General features: G+C 49.1%; 1 protein-coding gene across 2 annotated transcripts in view; it reads right to left on the bottom strand.

Annotated features, from left to right (window-relative positions):
- The window catches only part of LOC119167048 (equilibrative nucleoside transporter 2), a 149,691-nt gene that overhangs the window by 121,189 nt on the left and 7,149 nt on the right, over positions 1–21,353 (bottom strand). For both annotated transcript variants that reach the window (XM_075867194.1, XM_075867195.1), the window contains exons 3-6: positions 20,218–20,365; positions 17,696–17,950; positions 16,692–16,871; positions 11,071–11,181 (exon numbers count right to left, since the gene is read on the bottom strand). In XM_075867194.1, the coding sequence (XP_075723309.1) occupies positions 11,071–11,181; positions 16,692–16,871; positions 17,696–17,950; positions 20,218–20,365 (694 nt within the window). The remainder of the gene's footprint in view (positions 1–11,070; positions 11,182–16,691; positions 16,872–17,695; positions 17,951–20,217; positions 20,366–21,353) is intronic.

Here is a 21,353-nt window from a genome sequence, read left to right as displayed (position 1 = left end):
TATATAGTACACAACATACTTGCATCCTCGTGAAGATATGTATATTTTGTACATACGTCGTCATATTAATTATGTGCAGTGTGATAAGTGTGACGGCAGCTTACTTAGACCGTGCATTGTCGGGCCATTTGGTACATACTGACGAAATATTAGAGACGGACCCACATTGTCAGAAACAATCCTGTCTGCTTTGTTTTGTTTTGTTTTTTCGTCTATGTGGGTAGCGCGTCCTTAATATTCGATGATTGATTGATTTGTGGGGTTTAACGTCCAAAAACCACCGTATGATCATGAGAGACGCCGTAGTGGAGGGCTCCGGAAACTTCGACCACCTGGGGCTCTTTAACGTGCGCCCAAATCTGAGCACACGGGCCTACAACATTTCCGCCTCCATCGGAAATGCAACCGCCGCCGCCGGGATTCGAACCCGCGACCTGCGGGTCAGCAGCCGAGTACGTTAGCCACTAGACCACCGCGGCGGGGCCGTCCTTGATATTTCGTCGCGCTGGACGGTGTGAGTCAGTCCGTATAGTGGCATGTGCTACGAACTTTCTGTGGAATTGAACATTTTTGTATTAACGTTTCACTAGCTTTTGTGCTTAGTTGTCTGTGTGTGTTCATTGTGGCCCCTAATGTTTGGACACCGTTTCCTATACACTGTTTGTTCCGTACCACGATAGAATAAATTTAACTAAACGAAAATTTCGTGGGGGATAAAACAAGCGCAAAGACTCTCCGACCAACAGAATCCAACACGTTCGGGTACTTCGACATATATCCTCACTCTCTCTCCTCTCGAAGAAAGAAGGAAATCTCGCAGTCATCGTAGTTCATCCTATATTCTACCCTGTTGAATGCGCACGGCGTCGGTTGCCTTCGCAACGGTTGCAGGACGAGATCGTAAGAGAAGAAACAACGGTACGGCATAGTGAAAACATTCCACGACAGTGGCAAGATCATCAGCTGGGAGATAAAAGACAGCAGACGGTGTGTCGCAGCTATTCACCGGCGCGGGAGAAGTGTTATATTGCAAGTGTATCCATAACGCTTATCGCCCGCAAAACAACGGGAAACAGTACTTCACCACGAACGACTTGTTTTCTCGCGCCCTTCTTCTTCGCTTGTGCTCCTCCTGTATATAGGGGGGGGGGGGGGGGCGTCTTTCAGCGTGGAAGACACGATGGGGTGCAATGAACCTCTGTAGTCATTACTCTAGTAGTGATGGCTTGCTCCGTAAGAGTTACGAAGCAATGCGGATATAACCTCGTGACAAGATGACAGCTGTCCATCCTTTTTTTTTTCTTTTGAAGTGGTCGCGGTTACGTATGTTATTGGGTGTTTATATTTGCAAAGACGGCTGGTGTGTGCGTGTCAATAAAAGGGGGAAGAGGGGGACTATAATCTGGGACACCGTTGGTGAAAGCAGCTGCTTGGGGCTTTATATTTCCTTTTTTTTATTATTGCGACACAGACTTCCCCTATTGCATATCTTGTGTGTGCATGTGCGAGTACACAGCAGTTTCCTGGGCTGGAATACTGAACTTTGATGAGTTTTCAGCACGGTGTAACTATTCTTACACCGTGGTTTCCAGCGACCAATCGAAATGAAGGAGTAAAGAAAAAATCACTGCATTTCAAGCTGATTGAAGATAATAATGGGGCGATTGTGATTAAAGTTGAGGTAGTACTGAGACTGATTGTGGTTGTGATACTTACATATATTTTATTTTATTCAAAGACATAGTGCTGAGACCGATTGTGATATAGCGGCGATTCTTCTTTATAGCTGATATGAGGTTCCGAGTTCCGGGTTACGTTTTGACTTCATAATCACAGCTTCATTAGCTATCGTCTCTAGTGCAGAATTTTCTCGTCGTTATTGCCGCCTTGCATCCGCTTCAAGTTGTCTCAACTGCGCCTCAGCTTGGCGTTTTTCCCGCTTAGCCTTTGCTTCCTTAGCCCAGTCTGTAGTGTACAACTTTGTTGTCGCCGTCGCCGCTTTGCATCCGCTTCCTTCTCTTTTGTCTCCGCAGTAGCTTCCCGTCGACGGCGACGCTGATACTCTGCACATCGCGCTTTCCTGCGTTCGTCTTCGTCCAAATGAGAGAAGAGAATGTGTGGTATGGAACGTGGTTATACATATATAGCGTTGACAGCAGCGCCATCACATCTACAATTAACCACAGCGCCTTCTGTTGCTTATAAGTTGAAGGTTACATGCAAAACGGTTACCACCAACGCCCTCTGTTGCTTATATAAGTTGAAGGTTACATGGAAAATGGTTCAGAAATGTCAGACAGATGAATACGTGTTACGGACAGACGGGAGACGGCGGACATCGTGAGGTCTTGAGGAGCTTCGCCCCTAAAGAAAAGACAGGGGCACGGGAACTTTTCCTTTCTCATTCGTTTCTGCGTGCACTTTTTTCTCTATTTTTTCCTTATTTCGTTTACGCACTGGTAATGTATCGAAACTCTTTCTATCACCTTCAGCTGGCTTCCGTAATCGGAAGATGGCCTTAAACCACTGAGTGTTGGGTGCTCTAAATTTAATGAGACTATGTTTTTGTTTTGTTTTTTTCAACCGAGAGAGAGTTTCTCCTTGGCGGGCAGTTGAACTCGGGACACCTTCATTGGCAATGTGCATATAGATGCATTTTCCTGGTACGACCGTACGTTTGTTCGACAGGTCTCAAATTTGTGTGCCGGCGGAAGCGTAGCGTGGTAAAAGTCTGCCCTCTCCTGTAGATATGTGCACTCCTTTTTGAAGCAGTGTATCGGTCTACTATTTGGACAGCGCCATCTGTAGCGGCGTTGTTTAACTTTTGGAATCCTAATGTATGCTATTGTACCCCGCTTACGGGAGTAGAGACACATTTCACTACTTCCGGCTGCTTCGATGAGGGCAGCACCGTGTTTAACGATACGTTGATTATTTAAAGTTCGCTTCTGAAGTGGTTATGTGACAGTTAGGCTGTGTGTTCCGACCACAGCACCAACTTTACTGAACAGCTTGTCGACTCCTCAACTGCTGAAGTACACCGTATACTGTGGCGTGCAGAGTTTCAACTCGTTATTAGCACACTTTTCGGGCCGGTCAAGAAGTCGGGCTCTTAAGGAAGCCTACAAAAACTACACTGAGGCGAGTGCGCAGCGTAAGCATGACCGCACAGAAAGCGTGGTGTGGGCATCGCGACGGGTAAGCACTACTGTCAAATTCATTTCCGTTGTTTTGTAATTGAGCCTTACAATTATCGGACACACGATTCCACTGCAAAATACTTTCTCTAAATTTGCAGAAATACTACGGACACCCTCCCCTTCTTGTTGTATCATGCTTCGCCCTCTATTCGCTACAACTAAAACCATCACAGTCTTTTGTTATGAGGCACTAGCATTAAAGAACGCTGCTGGTACATGCATGCCCATTCTACTCTCGTGGTAAAGCAACTGATGCGACTGGACATTGAAAAACATCGCTATATTCGAGGGGCAATGGCTGGTACTATACTGCATGGGGCTATACGTAATTAGCAGTATTGTGGACATTTAAAGCACGCTTCTTCATCACACGTCACAAAACCATCATCACCTAGTGTTCATCCGTTAGTGGATGTGGCTCTTGAGTCGGTTCTGTGCATCGGAGGTAGCTGTTTTTGGCCACATCTTTCAGGCCTAATAAAGGCGTGTAAAGGACTAGCGAAGACTTGTCGCAGATGCTCTTTGAAGTCGTTCCAGTAGGGTCTTCGCCACGCCAGTAAGATAGAAGGAGACGTGGCGGAGCTTGTGCGGATCGTCCCAACGGTTCGCTGCACTCACTATGTCATATTGGTGTAGCCAGTCGACCACGTCCTCATTTCAGAGTCCAGCAAATAGAGGGGGCTCGCGAGGGGGTCTACTGACGATCGAAAAGTGAGTAGCGGCGGCAGTCGTAGCCGGAGGGGTAAAGGGGGAAGCGCCCGGGGGCTGGTCCTGCGCCATGCCGGTGGACACGTAGCCCAAACGGCGACTTGAGCGAAGCTCCAGGAGGAAAAGCGGGCGAGCAGGAACGAGGAATCGAGGAGCAACCTCCCCCGCTTTCGACGAAGTCATTTACACGCCTTTATTAGGCCTGAAAGATGTGGCCAAAGACAGTCACCTCCGAGGCACTGAACCGACTGAAGGGCCATATCCACTAAAGATTAATATGAAGAACACTAGGTGATGATGGTTTTGTACACGTGGTGAAAAAGCGTGCTTTAAATGTCCACAGTGTTTTTAACTACACAAGCGACACATGTTAGAGAGGTGACTTTTCTGGCGAAGACTTGAAGAAAAATGACGACTTTTGGCGACTTTTCGCTCATCGCATGGCGAATTTCCGTCGGACGTCAGTGGCGACCCTGCTCGCTTCCACCAAGCATCGCCAAATTAACAGATCCTTCCATATTTCACCCGATGCTGCAGTACTGTACAGAGAGGAACATCGCTAACCTCTGTCTGATAGTCCTCGCTTTATTTATTTACATGATTGATTGGTGTGTGGGATTTAACGTCCCAAAATTACCATATGATTAAGAGAGACGCCGTATATAGTGGAGGGTTCCGAAAATTTCGACCAATCGTGGTTCTTTAAAAAGACCCTGAAACGGTTTTGACGATTTTTCACAAACACATTGGGCCGGTAGACCAAATCCCAAGGGTAATTTAGAGACCGATCTGAGCTCTCTGCGCAAACTGTGAAATTTATTACAACGCTTTTAAAGCTGCGAAGAATCGCTCTAGATCGCTGCGACTCAGCCAAACGCGTTTTCGACCGCCCACACACAAAGCGACACGCTCTGCCCCACTGACGTCATCGTTTCCAGCTGATCTGATAGGCTGTGGAACGCCCAACACAGACTGCCGGTATCGTAGCGGCAGCGGGATTTACGCATATGCGGTCTCCACATCGTGACGCAGGCCCCGTGAAGGCATAGCTCAGCCCCGATGCGCTCGAAGGAAGAGTTGGGCAGTTGAAGGTGAACGGCGGAGCGGAGGAGGAGGGTACTTTTTCAGTGCTCGTAACTCCGTTAATAATAGGAGTTTCGATTGAACTCTGGTGCTAATGATTTGCTCCAATAGTGGTCTAATAAAAAAAACGGAGTGTGAAAAAGACCGTTTTAGGGACCCTTTAACGTTGTTGTGCCACAGACATTTTCCTCGTTTGGGAGCACGTCTCACGAGATCGAGCGCTGTTCCGACGAACTGTCTCCCCCCCCCCCCCCTCCCAGCGCCGCCTTCCGTGCAGAAGAACCGTGCAGTTCCGGGGATAACGTCGCTTCCTCCGTCGAACCACCTTGCAGTTCCGGGTATGGCTGCGTCTCCTCCTCCGAGCCCGAGAACTGGTCTGAGAGAATGGACTACAGACGTTATTTTAAGGCCGTGCCAGCCCCATGTTTGAGAGGATTTGTCCCAGCCTACGTTGTCGTGCTGGCCGGCTCTGTAAAAGAACGACAACCTGCTACAGTAAACGCTCCTTCTTGTTGCTGTTTTCAAAACGGATTGTCTCCCTGCTTCGCCTTAGGGCAAAGGCTTCAGCGAAGTCCGCTCGACGGCTCGCCGCTCTTCGCCACCGCTACCATGGCGACACAGCAAATTCCTAACAACGTGCACCCAAATCTGAGAACACGGGCCTACAGCAGTTTCGCCTGCATCGAAAATACAGCCGCCGCATACAGCCGGGATTCGATCCCACGACCCGCGGGTTCACTTATTTAGTTGTTTTTTTTTTCGCTATATATTTTCAATGTTCTTCGATGTTCTTCGATAAAGTGTTTTCATCATTACTGTTTTCTACTCACGACTATATGTTCCACCGATGTTAGTGAATGTATTTTACTAAATTATGTGATTCAATTTACTTGCCATTTTATTTTTTCTTGTTATCTTTTTCATATTTCGTTTTCTGCATGGTTGAAATGTATATATTCACTTAAATTCCCCCTATGTAATGCTGCTAATTGGGGTTTAGGATATTGAAATCAACAACATAAATAAATAAATAACCAACGTCTTTCGGACAATGCAACACGAGCACGCTTACGGCGCCGCGCAATTCAGATGCTCAGCCGCTCAGAGAGGGAACATGCAACAGTTCCGTGCTCCGGTTGCGTCGTGGAGGGACGCGCGGCGTCGCTTTATTGCGCGGCCCACTAGGTCTCGTCGGGCTTGTCGTGGATGCCGAAGGTGGTGCGCAGCGTTTGGAGAAACTCGAACGGATTGCGCAGGCCGCACGACTGGACGAAGTCGGCCATGTTCACGTCGAAGTAGAGCCAGGCAAAGCGCTTCCGCGGATGCCGTGCCAGGACGTACTTGAACTGCGCAGACAACAGCGCGCATCCACGTCAACGCACTCGCGACTGCCTGCAGGGCTTCGTGGAGGTTACGAAAATGGTTGAAGGCATAGAGTTTCCTATTATAAACCAACGCCTCCTCTAGAAAGATGCCTGAGGAATGGCTCGCGCTCCTAGCGGAGTTGGCCTGCCTTCAGTTTTAAACAAGCTCCACCGGTGGCGCTCGCGACCGACACTATCATCACGGCGACGGGCGGTACCAGCTAAGCGTTTTTCATCTGCGGCTTATAGGGGCGCGTCGGTCGAGAGATGTTCGAAACCTGCAACTGTGCACCACTGTTTCAGAGGCTATGCAAAGTGTTGCGTTGTTGCACCGTCCGCCACAGGTGACGCTTGCGACCGAGAACATTTTTAAAATGAAGGAGGGAAAGGGTGTGGCAGCTGTTATTTTTTTTTTCTTATGCGGCAGGCATCTTCCTAGAGGAGGCGTTGTATAAACTAGAGGGAACACTGGCGCTAGTGCCTATGGGAGCTGCAACGCACGGCGCTTCAGCGAGCATGGGAATGATGGGTAGTACACGGATTCGGCGTCTAATCTTTGTACTACCGGCTCCGTGTGTGTGTTCGTGTGGCGATTGGAGCTGTTTTCTCACGAAATAAAAAAAAATGAGCAAATGTTCAGTGGTTGCGCTTCGTCCCTTCATGTTTTAAGACTTACCTTTCCAAATCGGGTCACGAAGTTCAAAAGGGTTGAATTCTTCTTTCAAAACAAAACCGAAACAGAACATTAAACGAAGCCGCAACTACGATTCGCCGCCTGCAAGTACAAAGGCTAGGCAAATGTGTGTACTACCCATCATTCCCATGCTCTCTGAAGCGCCGTGCGTTGCAGCTCCCATAAACACTAGCGCCAGAATTCCCTCTAGTGTATATTAGGAAACTCTATGGTCGGTACCAGCAATGCTGAGGTGGCCCAAAGAGCTTCGTCGCGCCCTCTGGTCCACTGTCGGGTGCCTATGCAGGTCCACTCGGGCTGATGATATAGTTAGCGCATGTGGCTGTCGATGGTCTCGCATTGTCGTTGTAAAGCGACCATGTCATGACCCCTTTAAGGTTAAGTTAGGTTAAGTACGAGTCAGTCAAAAGGACAAGGAGGAGAGAAATGGCACTGAATGTCCCATTCCTCTTACTTGTCCTTCGTCGCAAACTATGGTCTTCAAACGCTTTCTATTGGGCGCGAGGCCCACCACTGGAGGAGCAAGCGCTGCAATCGCTGGCTGTGACGTGCAGGGTTGGATCACGTGATCTCGCCTCGCTCTGGCAAAAGAAGTAAGCTGGCGGTTGGATGCGTTGTCTTTAACGGTGACTTCGATTTTTTGAACGGCGTTGTACTGCTCTGAATTCGTCTGCGCGGACTTGCGCAGACTACACAATGCGAAAAGCCGCAGTAAAAGTTACCAGTGGCGTGCCACAGTTCGCTGCATTATGCGATGCCACTGTCGCGACCACTGGCACCTCTCTCTTTCTTCATTATTGTGGTTGTTATTTCGAGCCAATGGGGTTAAAATGAGAACAGGCCATGAATGTTCACATACAAACAGATCGTTTCAGTTTCCGCACGGGAGCCTCGTTCACAACGAAGATAGAATGTGCAAAGGTCCGATTAGGTATATTAGGACGTAGAAGAGTACATGCGGGGGAAGCTGCTGTTATTACATTTAAAATTGTGCGCCGTTCTCTAGATTCTTAGAAAGTCAAGATAGCCTGGAAGTCCGATTCTTTTCCCTTTATTTTCGCTATTCTCACCCTATATTACGGTCTACTTCATGGCCAGTTGCTTCTGCGTGTTCGGCCAGCGCGTTTGACGAAACCTTCTTTCTTACATCATACATGTGCTGCTCTAGTCTTCGTTAAAGCTTACTTCTCTCGCCACTGTTAACTTTACCGCAGTCTGTGCCACCACCATCTTCCTCCCCGTGTACCTTATACGACACGGGTTTCCATCCGCCAGTGGCTGGCACACAAACACGTGCCCCCTTCACCCCCCCCCCCCCCCAAAAAAAACATTTTCATGTTATATGCGCAGAAAATAATGGTCTACCACCTCTGCCTGTGTGGGCCCAACTTTAATCAAGGTGGTGCCCCCTCCGAAAAAAAATTTCTGCCAGCGCCCCTACCATCCGCGACTTGAGATCACAAGATTAATTCCTTGTTTATAGATTACATCTGCAGAATGGGCCGATAGCCACTGTCACTTCTTATCAATGTTGTATTGAGGTGAAAACGTGGTCAGCTTCGAGAACCGATTCATCTTCTAAGAACTGTCGTGAAATGTAACACAGCTGTGAATTAAGCTGTAAAAAAAAAAAGAACTGGACATTGTCAATTTTACTGAGGCATGAAGTTGCAGTTTAGATCACGGTACGCAAGAACTCGTAGCATGCACATTCAAGGGCGCAAAATGATACGGCTGGCTAATCGCATTTTTAATCATTATTTACCCCTTTATTTCTATAGAAGCTCTGGAACTGAACCAATCAATCATAATTTTCACCCCTGTGTGGCACGATGGCGATCAAATGTGCAACGTGTGACCACCACATAAAAGTGTTGTGCAATAAATATATTAGGATCGTGCCGTAGAGAAAATGTTACAACACTGAATGAGGCGCGTGCGCGATTCTCACACTTGCCCGCAATGATAACATGAAATGTTGCGGCTGCATGCGGCTGTAAGAATGCCGCGTCCATTCCCGCAAAGCGCGGAATATGCTTGCGCTGTGCTTCGTAGGGCGATGTGTGCCAAACAAATATGTAATTTGCGCCCACTTGTCACGTAAACCACGGGACCTCTTTAGACGCAAACCTACAATGAATGAAGTAGCGTATAGTTGCGCGCATTTCTTGTAGCAAAGATAAGTTTCTTTACCGTTAATACCCATTTGATACTTCGATTCCAGACGGAATGAGTTGCCACCTCTTACAGAAGCGGCGCACTCGGGCCCTGTAGTTTTCATCCAGGTGGCCATAGCAGACGACGCCGGCAGTCAGGCATTGTGAGAAGCGTAAACCTTTTTTCAGGGCAGTCATTTAGCACTTCGTATAGTCGGCCAAGAAGCTTCAGCTGTAATTTACCGATTTTGTTGAGTGACGTACAACAAGAAAATTATAATTAAAGAGAGGAAACGCGAACGCGGCCGCGGGCGGCGTGTGAGAGGGCGGTGGAGCAATAAAATTACGTACGTCACCGGGACGCCTCCGCATGGTGGGGGCGCGGTATTTCCTCGCGCCCAATACTGTCTTACTTGAACACTATACAAATATAAATTATGCGATGAAAACATGCGTTACGTTTCCACACACACATTACTTCGACTAGCATTATGAATGTCAACCTTTGTCACTGTGTTTTTTTCTCGAATAAATGCGTTTCTTTCTCGTTGATTTTCGTCAGTGTTCTCTGTCCGTGTCAATCTTAATATTGCGACAAGTGGAAATTCTTGTCACGTTGCTGTGTTCATTGCGCGGAAAGGTTGGACCAATCAAGCTACCTATACGCCACTTGTAAACCCACCATCCATCACGTTTATGTGTATCCTTTGTACTTATGCGGCAATCAAAGATTTCAATCTCAACATTTCAACGTTTCATTTTTTAAACAGTTTTCTTTCAGCGCAATGCACGAACTCACCCTGAATTCAATTAATTCAACTCTGCTGTTACAATGACGACGCCAACCCTTTGTATCTCGATCGGCAGCGCCTAGCCAGCTAAACCTTAAAGAAGCCCAGCACACCGCGTGCGCAAGTAATGTAGGCCCCCTAAATGCGGCCGTTTTGCGAGGAAAAGATGGGCGAGTGAGTCTCGGTGGCGCAAACGAGAATGTTGGTTCTTCGCACGTGGTTCTTTGGGAGTTTACACAGGCGACAGCCGGTTTTTGTCTTGGGGTGATGCAAACTTGCGTTGCACCGCGGCTGGGGGAGGGAGTAACGCTGATGTAGCTTGGCGGCGGCAAAAGCTCGTGCAGCGCTTGAGTAGGGCAAGGGCCCCTATGCGACCCCCGGCCAACGCCTGTGGAAGTTTTCACTTTCATCATGGTCAAGACTTAAGGCCTAACCCCACGTAGCCGTGGCAGCGCTCGTCTTTCGGACGCGGCGCCGAGTCCTATCCCGTATGAGAGAGAGAGAGCGCAGCTTCGCGTAGCCGCACGCCCTTTCTCTTCGTGGGGAGAGGGCACGACGCCGCGTCAGAAAGCCACGCGCTGACGCGCTGTGACGGATACGTGGGGTCAGGCCTTCAGCCAAGACCGATCCCGAGGTAGAAGCCGCCCGACGCGGGCGTCAGTGAGAACTGACACGGAAATAAGCGTGCTCGCCGAGTCAGCTGCTATATTCGTGCAAGGCCGACACGGGAACATACAAGTGCTCGCCGAGCCAAGTGCTACATTCGTGCAAGGCAGACACGGGAACAGACATGTGGTCAGCCAAAGCTACGTTCGTGCAAGGCTGACACGGGAACAGGCATGTGGTGACTGAGACAAGTGCTGCAAAAAGCTGCAAAAAGCTGTAAGTATGATAACTTGATGAAGCAGTAATGTCAGCTCCGATCTTATCGGCAGTGCTCGTGAATCACAACTGGCTGGATTTTTGTTTTTCATCACGTAACATTGTTTTACACCAGTTTTCAATCCATTTATCCGACGGGACGTACGGTCGTACGACATGTAATAGAGTACTTTTTTTGTCCTAATAACTCACCTTTCTTTCAAGTGTAGTCTTGTTGTCGTGGACGATCACGAATCGTCTCGTTTCTTGGCCGAAGCCCATAACGGTGTCCCGAACTATTTGCTGTGGATTACTTGAGCAACCCTAGCAGGAGAAAAAAATATATTGAAGCATAAATTCGAATAGTGTGAACATTATAAACATGTATGGCCGCTTTAAGCAACATTATGCACATGGGTTGCACGTGCGTCACGTACCAAGAACCGCCATGTTTGTCAACATATGCACCTGCTTGGACGCGTATCGGGAGCTTTGCAGCGGCGAGATCCGATTTTCGTCCACGCTACCTGCTTCACCATGACTATTTGTGCCATTTTTAATGCAAAAAAATCACAGCAATATCCACGGACTGAATGATAATGTGTGGGGCGAAGCGTTCATCCGTACGTCCGTCCGTGTGTCCGTCCGTCCGATCGCATTCGAGAATGCAGACGGCATGCGGGTAACACCGGCGAGACGCGAGCCAAGGAAGTCGAGCGCAAGCGTGTTCAAGGCACCCGCCGCTCTGCTCCGTCCATGGCTCACCAACAACCTGCCAAGTACAGCGACTATCCAGGAGAATGAGAGAGGCACTCGTTGTCAAAGCGAGCGCGCAGCAGCCAATCGGAGAGTAGCGGACTTCGGAGAGTAGCGGCAGAGTAACGCCATCTAGGAAGTGAGATGAGAAATGGTCATTCATTTCTTTTGCCTTCTTCCTCATCTCTTCTCTCGGTTACGCGTTACTAGTCACAAAGTCAGACAAAATAGAAGAACTTCTGATTTTAAAGACTAGGCACAGCCACGCGTTATAATGTTTAGTTCTCCCGCGATTACTACAATTCAATGCACGCGAACAAGGATGTCCGATAAGCACCGTATAGCTTGGCTGGTGCCTATAAACCGGGAAAAACTGAAGAAAGAAATACATCCATGTCTCCAGTCATGGCTTCATCACAGCTAGGGGTACATTTGTGCTATGTCCAGGTTTACCACGCTTACTGACTTGATCGCATCGCTTCTTCAGAATGCTACCTCAATTCTCGGCGATGTACAAACGACTTTTTCTCGGCTACTGACCCGCAGGTTGAGGGATCGAATCCCGGCTGCGGCGGCTGCATTTCCGATGGAGGCGGAAATGTCGTAGGCCTGTGTGCTCAGATTTGGGTGCACGTTAAAGAACCCCAGGTGATCGAAATTTCCGGAGCCCTCCGCTACGGCGTCTCTCATAATCATATGGTGGTTTTGGTACGTTAAACCCCACAAAATCAAATGAAATCAATCAAACGACTTTTCCCCCTCTAATAACCGCGTCTCGTGTTGTTATACGAAGTCCAACGACACAACAAATGCGAATGTTCCTTCTTTCATATAAGACAACCTGCGAAGTTAATGGCCGACGCGAACCCCAAATGGGCACCGAGTCTACTGCTGGGCCACAGGCGTTACGACCGGACTACTGCAGCATGTGCGCTCTTTCATCGCTCTGAAAAAATGGCAGCATATCCACGGAGCGAACGATGGAGGGTGGGGCGAAGCATCCGTCCGTCCATTCGTTCTTGCTTCCGTCCATTCATGCGTGCGTCTGTGCGTCCGTCCCTGCTTTCGTCCATGCATCCGCTCCTGCGTCCGTCCATGCGTCTATCCGTCCGTGCAGCCATCCGTGCGTCCATCCATGCATCGGTCTGTGTGTCCGTTCGTCCACCTGTTCAACACTCCAAGTACCACCATCTCGCATCTTTTCATCATATATTCCTCATATCGAAGCACCGCCATCCAGCGGACATTCCAAGGACTGAACGAGAGGAGGCACACGCCCACTTCATTACGGCTTGCGCTTCGTGTCTACTTCCCACCTTTAACCACCTCGAGTTCATGGTATATGCTAGTTCACTGTATTCCTGGTACTGCGGCCCAACGCTCGCTAAACCTTTCTAAAACCTATTGGAGGTTACGCCCAGCGAGTATAACGTAGCAACCCTTTCTTGCCTTCTGTGCGTTGTCGAACAATAAAAAATTCGCAGCGTGCGCATTAACTAAAAGCCGAATTCTCCTCTCTCTCAATCCCCCTTAGCAGCCATTGGCATGTACATTGAGCCCCGCCGCGATGGTCTAGTGGCTAAGGTACTCGGCTGCTGACCCGCAGGTCGCGGGATCGAATCCCGGCTGCGGCGGCTGCATTTCCGATGGAGGCGGAAATGTTGTAGGCCCTTGTGCTCAGATTTGAGTGAACGTTAAAGAACCCCAGGTGATCGAAATTTCCGGAGCCCTCCGCTACGGCGTCTCGCATAATCATAGGGCGGTTTTGGGACGTTAAACCCCGCAAATCAATCAAATCAATCGGCATGTACATTGAGCACTATCTTCCATTGTTCAACAACGCACGGAAGAAATCTCTCACCTGCACCACCTTGGAGGTCAAAACGTTATTCTTGTTACACACTACTACAACGGCTGCGAGGGACGAACGGGTGTCGCTATGAAGTGCTTCGACCCTAAAAGCGACAAGCGAACACGCTGGATGCGCGCAGTGGCAGCGGGCACGCCATTCACGGAGTCTGGAACATCGCTCGGACTGCCTTCCACAGACGCAAAACCAAAAAATTGCCCGCAGCTTCCCTCGGGGGAACACTGAGGAGGATGCGGACCATATAATTGGTTAACGGGGTGTTAAAGTGCGACTTACTTGGGTCGATGGCTAAATTGGTTAACGTGGTTGTGAAATGGGGTGTTAAATTGCGACTTACTTGGGTCGATGGCTAAATTGGTTAACGTGGTTGTAGGAGGGGGTGTTAAATGAGTGAACACGTACACACGTATGCGAAAGGGCGGCGCTGGTCGAAGGGACGTCGATCATTGTGTTTGTGGATTCGTTGGAATTCATTTCACCGCGACCTTGGACGTCGACGCGCCGTACAAACCAACCGACGAGCGGCAACTGAGCGAGCGAGCGCCGACCTTGAGTATATATACAGCACGACGGCGCATGCACTGTCAGCTGTTGAATGTTCTCGAAGCGCGACGCCACATGCGCGTCCACTGGAGAATCAGGAGAATTGTAGATGTCGAACGCGGTGTGTAGAGGAGGAAGGGTGCACAGATGGTGGAGGAGTGAAGCGCGCGCGGTGTGTAGAGGAGGAAGGGATGCACAGATGGTGGAAGAGTGGGCGACGGCGCGACGGCGCATGCGCGCGCGTCAGCTGTCGAATGTTCGAGAAGCGGTGCGGACGGCGCACTACAAGGCGCGAGTATAAGATGCTCCGCATCTAAAAGCGTGATGAACCATCGAGATCTTGCCGAAGCCCGAGCGTCTTGAGAAAGACGAAGTTTTACCTTGACTCTGATGTGAAATGGCGTCGTGGCGAACCTCGCTTAGAACGACGACACGCTGTGATGAAAGCTGCTGTTTTGCTGTTCCTTCATTTGTTGCAGCGTGACGTGGCTTGTCCAAAGCAAATAGTCCACGACGTCGCCGTGTGCGACGGAAGGCAGCAGATCGACGTTCGGCGCAGCGTCCTTACCGATGCGCAGTTCGTATACGGGTCGATGATGCCATCGAACATTTCAATTTTCGCTCGGGGACGTTCACGATTCGGTCCCCCAAGCTTTTCAAAGTACTAGGGTCAAAGCGCGTGCACGTTTTTTTTTTTTTTCGTCATATCGCTCGAATGACGCCGACAAGCTCCGACGTGGCAGTATAAGCTGCACGCGCAGCCTGACTCGATGCTGACAAACATGGCGGTCGCTCAGTTTGCTAGCCGAAAATGACGTCACGTGCAACCAATGTATCTTGCTAGCTGAAAATGACGTCACGTGCAACCAATGTATGCTGAGGGGAACAGCGCAAAAAAAAACGGGACGGAGAAAGATTGAACACGCGACACAAGCACCGTCCCGTTCTTCGCGCTGTTCCCCTCAGTATTATATACCAACTGGCCCTTCAAGAAACCCTTCTGCAACCCATGTATATATAGTCAGCGTCAGCCCTCATTTATCTCACTGCAGCCATTACCAAATAGCTCAAGAGTCCGCTCTATAGTCATCTCAATGACAATTAGCCGCTAGTTCAGAAGCCATTAGCCAACATCCCAATAGCCAGCTCAATTTCGATTTACCGATAGTACTATAGTTTACTAAGTAGCCATTCAGCGGCAATCGGCCGACATTAGAGCCATCATCTTGCCAACACAAGCCGACATTAAGCAGCCCCTAACCACTGCTGGCGTTGTGTGAGCACATGCGGTAGGCCAGGCGCTAGCACTGTGCGAGTTAACGCGGTTGCTGAAGTGGTGCAGGCAGTCTGCCAGCTTGTCCGTGAATACGGTGTTGGTTGCCACTTATGGTAACGCGTCGAGCCACACACAGAAGGGTAGACGAAGAAGCGTGTTTCGAACTTCCTAATGGAGTGGCCCCCTTCTGGACACCTGAGAAGGGGAGCTCAAAGACTACCCATACATTGGCTCCGAGACGAACCTTTGCTCCTTCCCCCCTTCTGAAGGGGAGCCCTGTGCACGCCTATACGCTCTCAGGTTCGTAGCTTTCATCCTCGTATTACGAGGGTCGTTCATAAAGTTCGTATCATCAATGTGATACGTACACGGTGGGCATCAATATGAAGGCGCATCTGTCCAGTTTTCATCGTCATCATCATCATCATCACCATTCTGACTACGTCCACTGCAGGACAAAGGCCTCTCCCATGTTCCACCAGTTAACTCGGTCCTGTGCTTGCTGCTGCCAGTTTATACCCGCAAACTTCTTAATCTCATCTGCCCACCTAACCTTCTGTCTTCCTCTAACCCGCTTGCCTTTTCTGGGAATCCAGTTAGTTACCCTTAATGACCAGCGGTTATCCTGTCTACGCACTACATACCCCGCCCATGTCCATTCCCTCTTCTTGATTTCAAATATATGATATTCTTGACCACTGTTTGTTCCCTCATCCACTCTGCTCTCTTCTTGTCTCTTAAGGTTACACCCACCATTTTTCTTTCCATTACTTGCTGTGTTGGCCTCAATTTAAGCTGAACCCTCTTTGTAAGTCTCCAGGTTTCTGCTCCAAAGCTAAGTACCGGCAAGATACAGCTGTTATATACTTTCCTCTTGAGAGATAGTGGCAATCTACATGTCATGATTTGAGAATACTTGCCAATTTAAGCCGTAATTTAAACCATTTTCTGTTCTTTCTTACATCACGCAACACCACTGGCACCATAAGAAAAATGGCAGCACCCATCGGGAAAGTCTGGCTCACTCAGCACATGTGACGCCGACACACGTAGTACATCCCCGGGCTACGAAATTTCGTCTCACCCACCCCATTTTAGCGTCACCATGCAATAAGGGACTCTTTCTTCGCATGCCTGGTACACTTCGCCAGAACGTTTTCGGGACGACGAAGAAGTGATCGCCCAAGTCGAGCTCTTTCTCAAATCGGATAACTTGATAAGTTCTACTCGAACGGTCTGCGCCTGCTTATGCGTCACGTGCAGAGGAGCGTGTACCCGTTGGAGCACATTTGCCGGAGATGTGACACGTCTTCCCCAAAGCCTCGTTTGTTTCTCTCTCTTGCTTCACGCTGAAAATATGAACTTGACGAACTGGTGGCGAGCACGTACCATGTCCAAAGTCACGAGGGTCGCGTACTTGCACTCTTTGTAGGCAGTGGCGGGTGACAGTTCTTGGTCGCTGCTGAAGGTGTACATCATGGCGCCCATCTCTAGAGAGAGGCCCACCACAGCGTCTCTGTTGCCGTACATAAACTGGTTAGCCTCGTTCACCAGCTCCAGGTTCCGAGCCTGCGAATGTTGCATTATGTAATGGGCACGCGAGTTTTCTTACACAGTAAACCAGCGTAGAATAAAATTCTGTCGCATCTATAATTAACACCCTTACACCCTAAAAAATGGTGTTTTCACTAATCGAAATACCCCCCCTCCCCAAATAGTGTGTTTCCAATGGCCTAAACACCCTTATCACGGAAAAACAAGAACGTGAAAAGTAAAGTATATCAGCCAGGGAGCATGCACTTACAGACGACATTAGCGTACAATATGCACGCACACATGCTAAATCCCACATGGACGAAGCACTCGCGGTACGTATGGTAGCTACCATAGAGTTTCCTAAAGTTAACTATAGAGGGGACTCTGTCGCTGCGATCGTTCAGCGGCCATGGGAATTATGGGTGGTACACACATTTGCCTAGTCTTCGTACTTGCGGACGGCGAATCATACTTGCGGCTTCTTTTATTGCTGCGTTTCGGTTTCGTTTTGAAAGAAAGATTCAACCCTTTTGAACTTCGTGACCAGATTTGGAAAGGTAAGTCTAAAAGAATAAGATAGTGAAGCGCTACCGCTGAACATTTGCTAACATTTGTTTTGTGAGAAAACAGCTCCAGGCCACGCGAACACACACGGAGCCGAAAGCAGGCCAAAAGTACGAAGATTAGACAAATGTGTGTACTATACCCATCATTCCCATGCTCGCTGAAGCGCCGTGCGTTGCAGCTCCCATCGACTAGCGCCAGAGTTCCCTATAGTGTATATTAGGAAACTCTATGGTAGCTATGGCATGCAGACAAGCGTGGGTCTTGACAGAGTAGGAGATCGCGCCGCGCACCAGAGTCGGGAAGTTCATGTTGCTGCTATGGATGGTGTTCGGTGGCACGACTATGCAGTTCCCTGCCTTTTGGTCGGTGAGAAGTTGATTGGTCGAGGAAATGGCGATGACGGTGTCGATGCCGGTGTCCTTGTCCGCGGCCATCATGATAGACTCCTTGAACGCTGCCCACGCGTCTGCACTGGAGTACTCGACGCCGCCGATGGCGACCACAATTCGCTTGTTTGGATCGTTCTTTTGAATCTTCTTGAACTCCTGGAGGAAAAAAAACATGAGTTCTTCATGATGCTCGTGCCTCGAGTGCATTGTAAATGTAGAAGTGTACGGGCACGGGTAACGAAGAAAACAAAAAAGCGTCCCAGTTTCACCGCAAGGGCGAAGCAATGAATTCGATAGCGACAATCTGGAATGCTGTGAGAACAAGGTGCATTCAATGGACAATTAGGTCAGGAAAAGCATTAGAGGCCGTTATTGTTCCCTTCCATGCACGTCATTATCATTACGATGTAGTTAAATGCCATTAATGACATCTATGTTTTCTCTTGAGCAACAGTTTGTTGCATTCAGTTCACCCTTGCTCTCAAGTGGTTCCCGGCCCACATGAGTCGGCAACTAGCACCCGACACCGAAAACTTCAACAAAGAGGCGGACGCCACGGCCCGCGATCTCTTTACGTGCCGGGTACGCGGCAGTCCATCCCTCCGAGACCAGCGGAGAAGACCAAAAAGGGGACTTGGAGCCCCTCACCGACTGCGGTGGGTTCCTGGCGGCTCACAGAGAAGTCAGGAGAGAGCCTTCCCGCACCCGCACCGAGAATTCTCAGGCGCGGAGGCACTGAAGTTCCGACAGTTGCAGACCAAGTGCGTGCTGTGCTGACACCGGCAGCTGGCCCGGCAAGTGTGCCCCGACATGTTCGTGGACGCAAAATGCAGTGTGTGCGAACGTGAACCGGCTATACTCTCCGCCACATCATGTGGGGAGGGTGTAACAGTGCTATGCGCAGCGGGAACGGGCAGTGCCAGGAAGCCACGTATCGCCGAAGAGGTGAGAGCGTGGATATACGCTCCGAAGACCTGAAGACGCAACGAAGGGCCATCCAGCGGCTTGAGGATGCTTTGGCGAAGCAGCGGAGAAAAGGAGCCGACGACCCGTTTAACGGGCGCGGAGGCACCCGAGTAACTGTCGCCTAGTCGGAGCACCACATCCTCGAGGTCTAGGCTCTGAGATTATCGGTCACTAATAGCCGTAATCTTCTTAAGATAGGGAACATCCGCGCCCTGCGAGGCCGGGGACTTCCTACACGCCGGATGTATAAGTAAATGTTATTTCTCTCTTTCTTCAGTTGGTTAGAACTAACAAAGAAAGAAGCCGTTCGAAAAAAATCCACTTTTTTTATTGTTATCAGTAAGGCTAGCAATTCATTCCTTTACAAGCTCCGGCGAAACCAACTGATCTGCTACTATATCATACGGCACAATAAAATGTGTAAGGCGATCTTTATTTTTTACACTGTCCCTTTCCGTGTATTAGAGACAGGCGCATAATGTGCAAACATTCTATTTACAACGATGTTTGACACCATAGTAGTTTCACTCGTGTTGCAGCTCGATTTGTGAAACGAGGTGAGAAACTTCTTCAAGCCTTAATGGTTTTCAAACACCAAAATGATCACGCCGGCCGGGGTCTACCAAGACTTTCATGACGTATTTCCGTCACGGGAAATACGTCATGCGTATATGAATTAAACGCGGGTATGTTAACGAAAAAAACGTTTACGGTAGAAAGACAACAATTATAAACGTGAAGAAACAATCCGAAACAACTAGCAACCCTTTATACTAGCAGGCGACTTCAACGTAGACATTATGGACCTTATAACCGAGCTTTCGGCTTTCACCTAATGTGGCTCAATTTACATTATTTGGGGCAAGTATCAGGTAACTTATATGAGACACAAAGAAAGGTTTAAAATACGCTAATATCAACTACAATTGTGACATAATATGGAATACCTGCAAGCGCAAACCCTTTACACTAGTCGGCAACTTAACGTAGACATTATGCCCCTTGGTTCCTATCTTCGCTGACTTATCATTCACTTCCTATAGAGACGCGTAATTTTTTTGCACTCTCTCACACCACGATCTCTATGTTGCATTGTTTGTGTGTCGATTGATTGAATGACTGATTGATTTGGTGAGTCAGTAATTGATTGATTGATTGATTTGGCCAACCGAACGACCGATAAGGCAGGCGGGGCATATGACATACCTTCATTGTCTCTATAACCTCCATGACGCGGTCCTTAATCTTGTCGGCGAACTAGCTTCGCTGACTTATCGTTCACTTCCTAGAGACGCATAATTTTTTTTGCACTCTCTCACACCACGGTGTCTATGTTGCATTGTTTGTGTGTCGATTGATTGATTGACTGATTGATTTGGTGAGTGAGTAATTGATTGATTGATTGATTGAATTGACCAACGGAACGACCGATAAGGCAGGCGGGGCATATGACATACCTTCATTGTCTCTATAACTTCCATGACGCGGTCCTTAATCTTGTCGGCGACCTCGAAGACGTTCAGCGAGCCGTAGTGGATGATCTTCTTTTTTGCGAGCTTGGTGAGGTCGAGCCTCACACGTTTCGCGTACGTTTTGTTCGTCGCTCTGTAAAACGATAAGAGAGCAAGTTATGTAATAATATTAACAATAATACCAATGTCAACAGAGAAAGGGAGGGGGGCATCCCAAGACTTGTCAACTCTCACATGATTATTCACGCGCGATCGTATTCTGCATTGTCATTACAGGATTTTTTTGTTGGTGGTGGTGTAGCGCCGCGTACGAAAATGGTAAAAAAAAATTTGACAGGAAAGAGGCACCTGCCAACTTCTTCCTGTCAACTTTTTTTACAATTTTCGTACGCGGCGCTACACAAAAAAAAAAGACAGCATATCCGCGGGGTGAATGATGGAGGGTGGAGCGTAGCTGGGTTCGCACGCCGCTGCTGCGCCGCTTCGGCCTCACGTTCTCGTGCGCCGGGATGTTGTCGGCACCGCCGCGCAGTTTCACGGCACGCTTCTGCCTCGCACGCTAGCACATCGGGGTTCTTTCTTCGAGCGCGAGCCGCCGCCACCTTGCGCGCACGCCGCTCTGCAACTTTGTCCATCCGCCGACCTTCTGAACGCGCGCCAGAACGGCTTTCATTTTACTACACCGCGCCTCCTAACGTATGGCGCCGCCGACGAACACGCGATCCCCAACGTCTTCGTGTGACGTCATTCCTATTTTCTCGCGCGCTCACACATCGCGGTTCCGTCTTCGGGCGTGAGCCACCACCGCCTTGCGCGTATCATACTTTTTATCGGCAAACCGTGAATCATCCGCTGGCCGCGTCCGTCCGTCGGCTGTCTGTCTGTTTGACGCACTCACGGAACGACGCACGGATGGACGGACGCACGGGTGAACGGATGGACACACGGATGGACGCATGGGCGAACACAGGGACGGACGTACGGAAGCAAGAACGAATGGATGGCCGGAAGCATGGATGGAATGGCGGACTCTTCGCCCCACTCATCATCTTGAACTAAAAGGATATCCAGTGATTTTCATTATTTATCATACAAGTAGCACCCTCTAGCATCGTACCATT

Source organism: Rhipicephalus microplus, chromosome 6 (genome assembly GCF_043290135.1).
Source record: "Rhipicephalus microplus isolate Deutch F79 chromosome 6, USDA_Rmic, whole genome shotgun sequence".
Classification (NCBI taxonomy): domain Eukaryota; kingdom Metazoa; phylum Arthropoda; class Arachnida; order Ixodida; family Ixodidae; genus Rhipicephalus; species Rhipicephalus microplus.
Note: the sequence above shows the minus strand (reverse complement) of the source record. Positions and strands in the feature narration are given on the sequence as shown.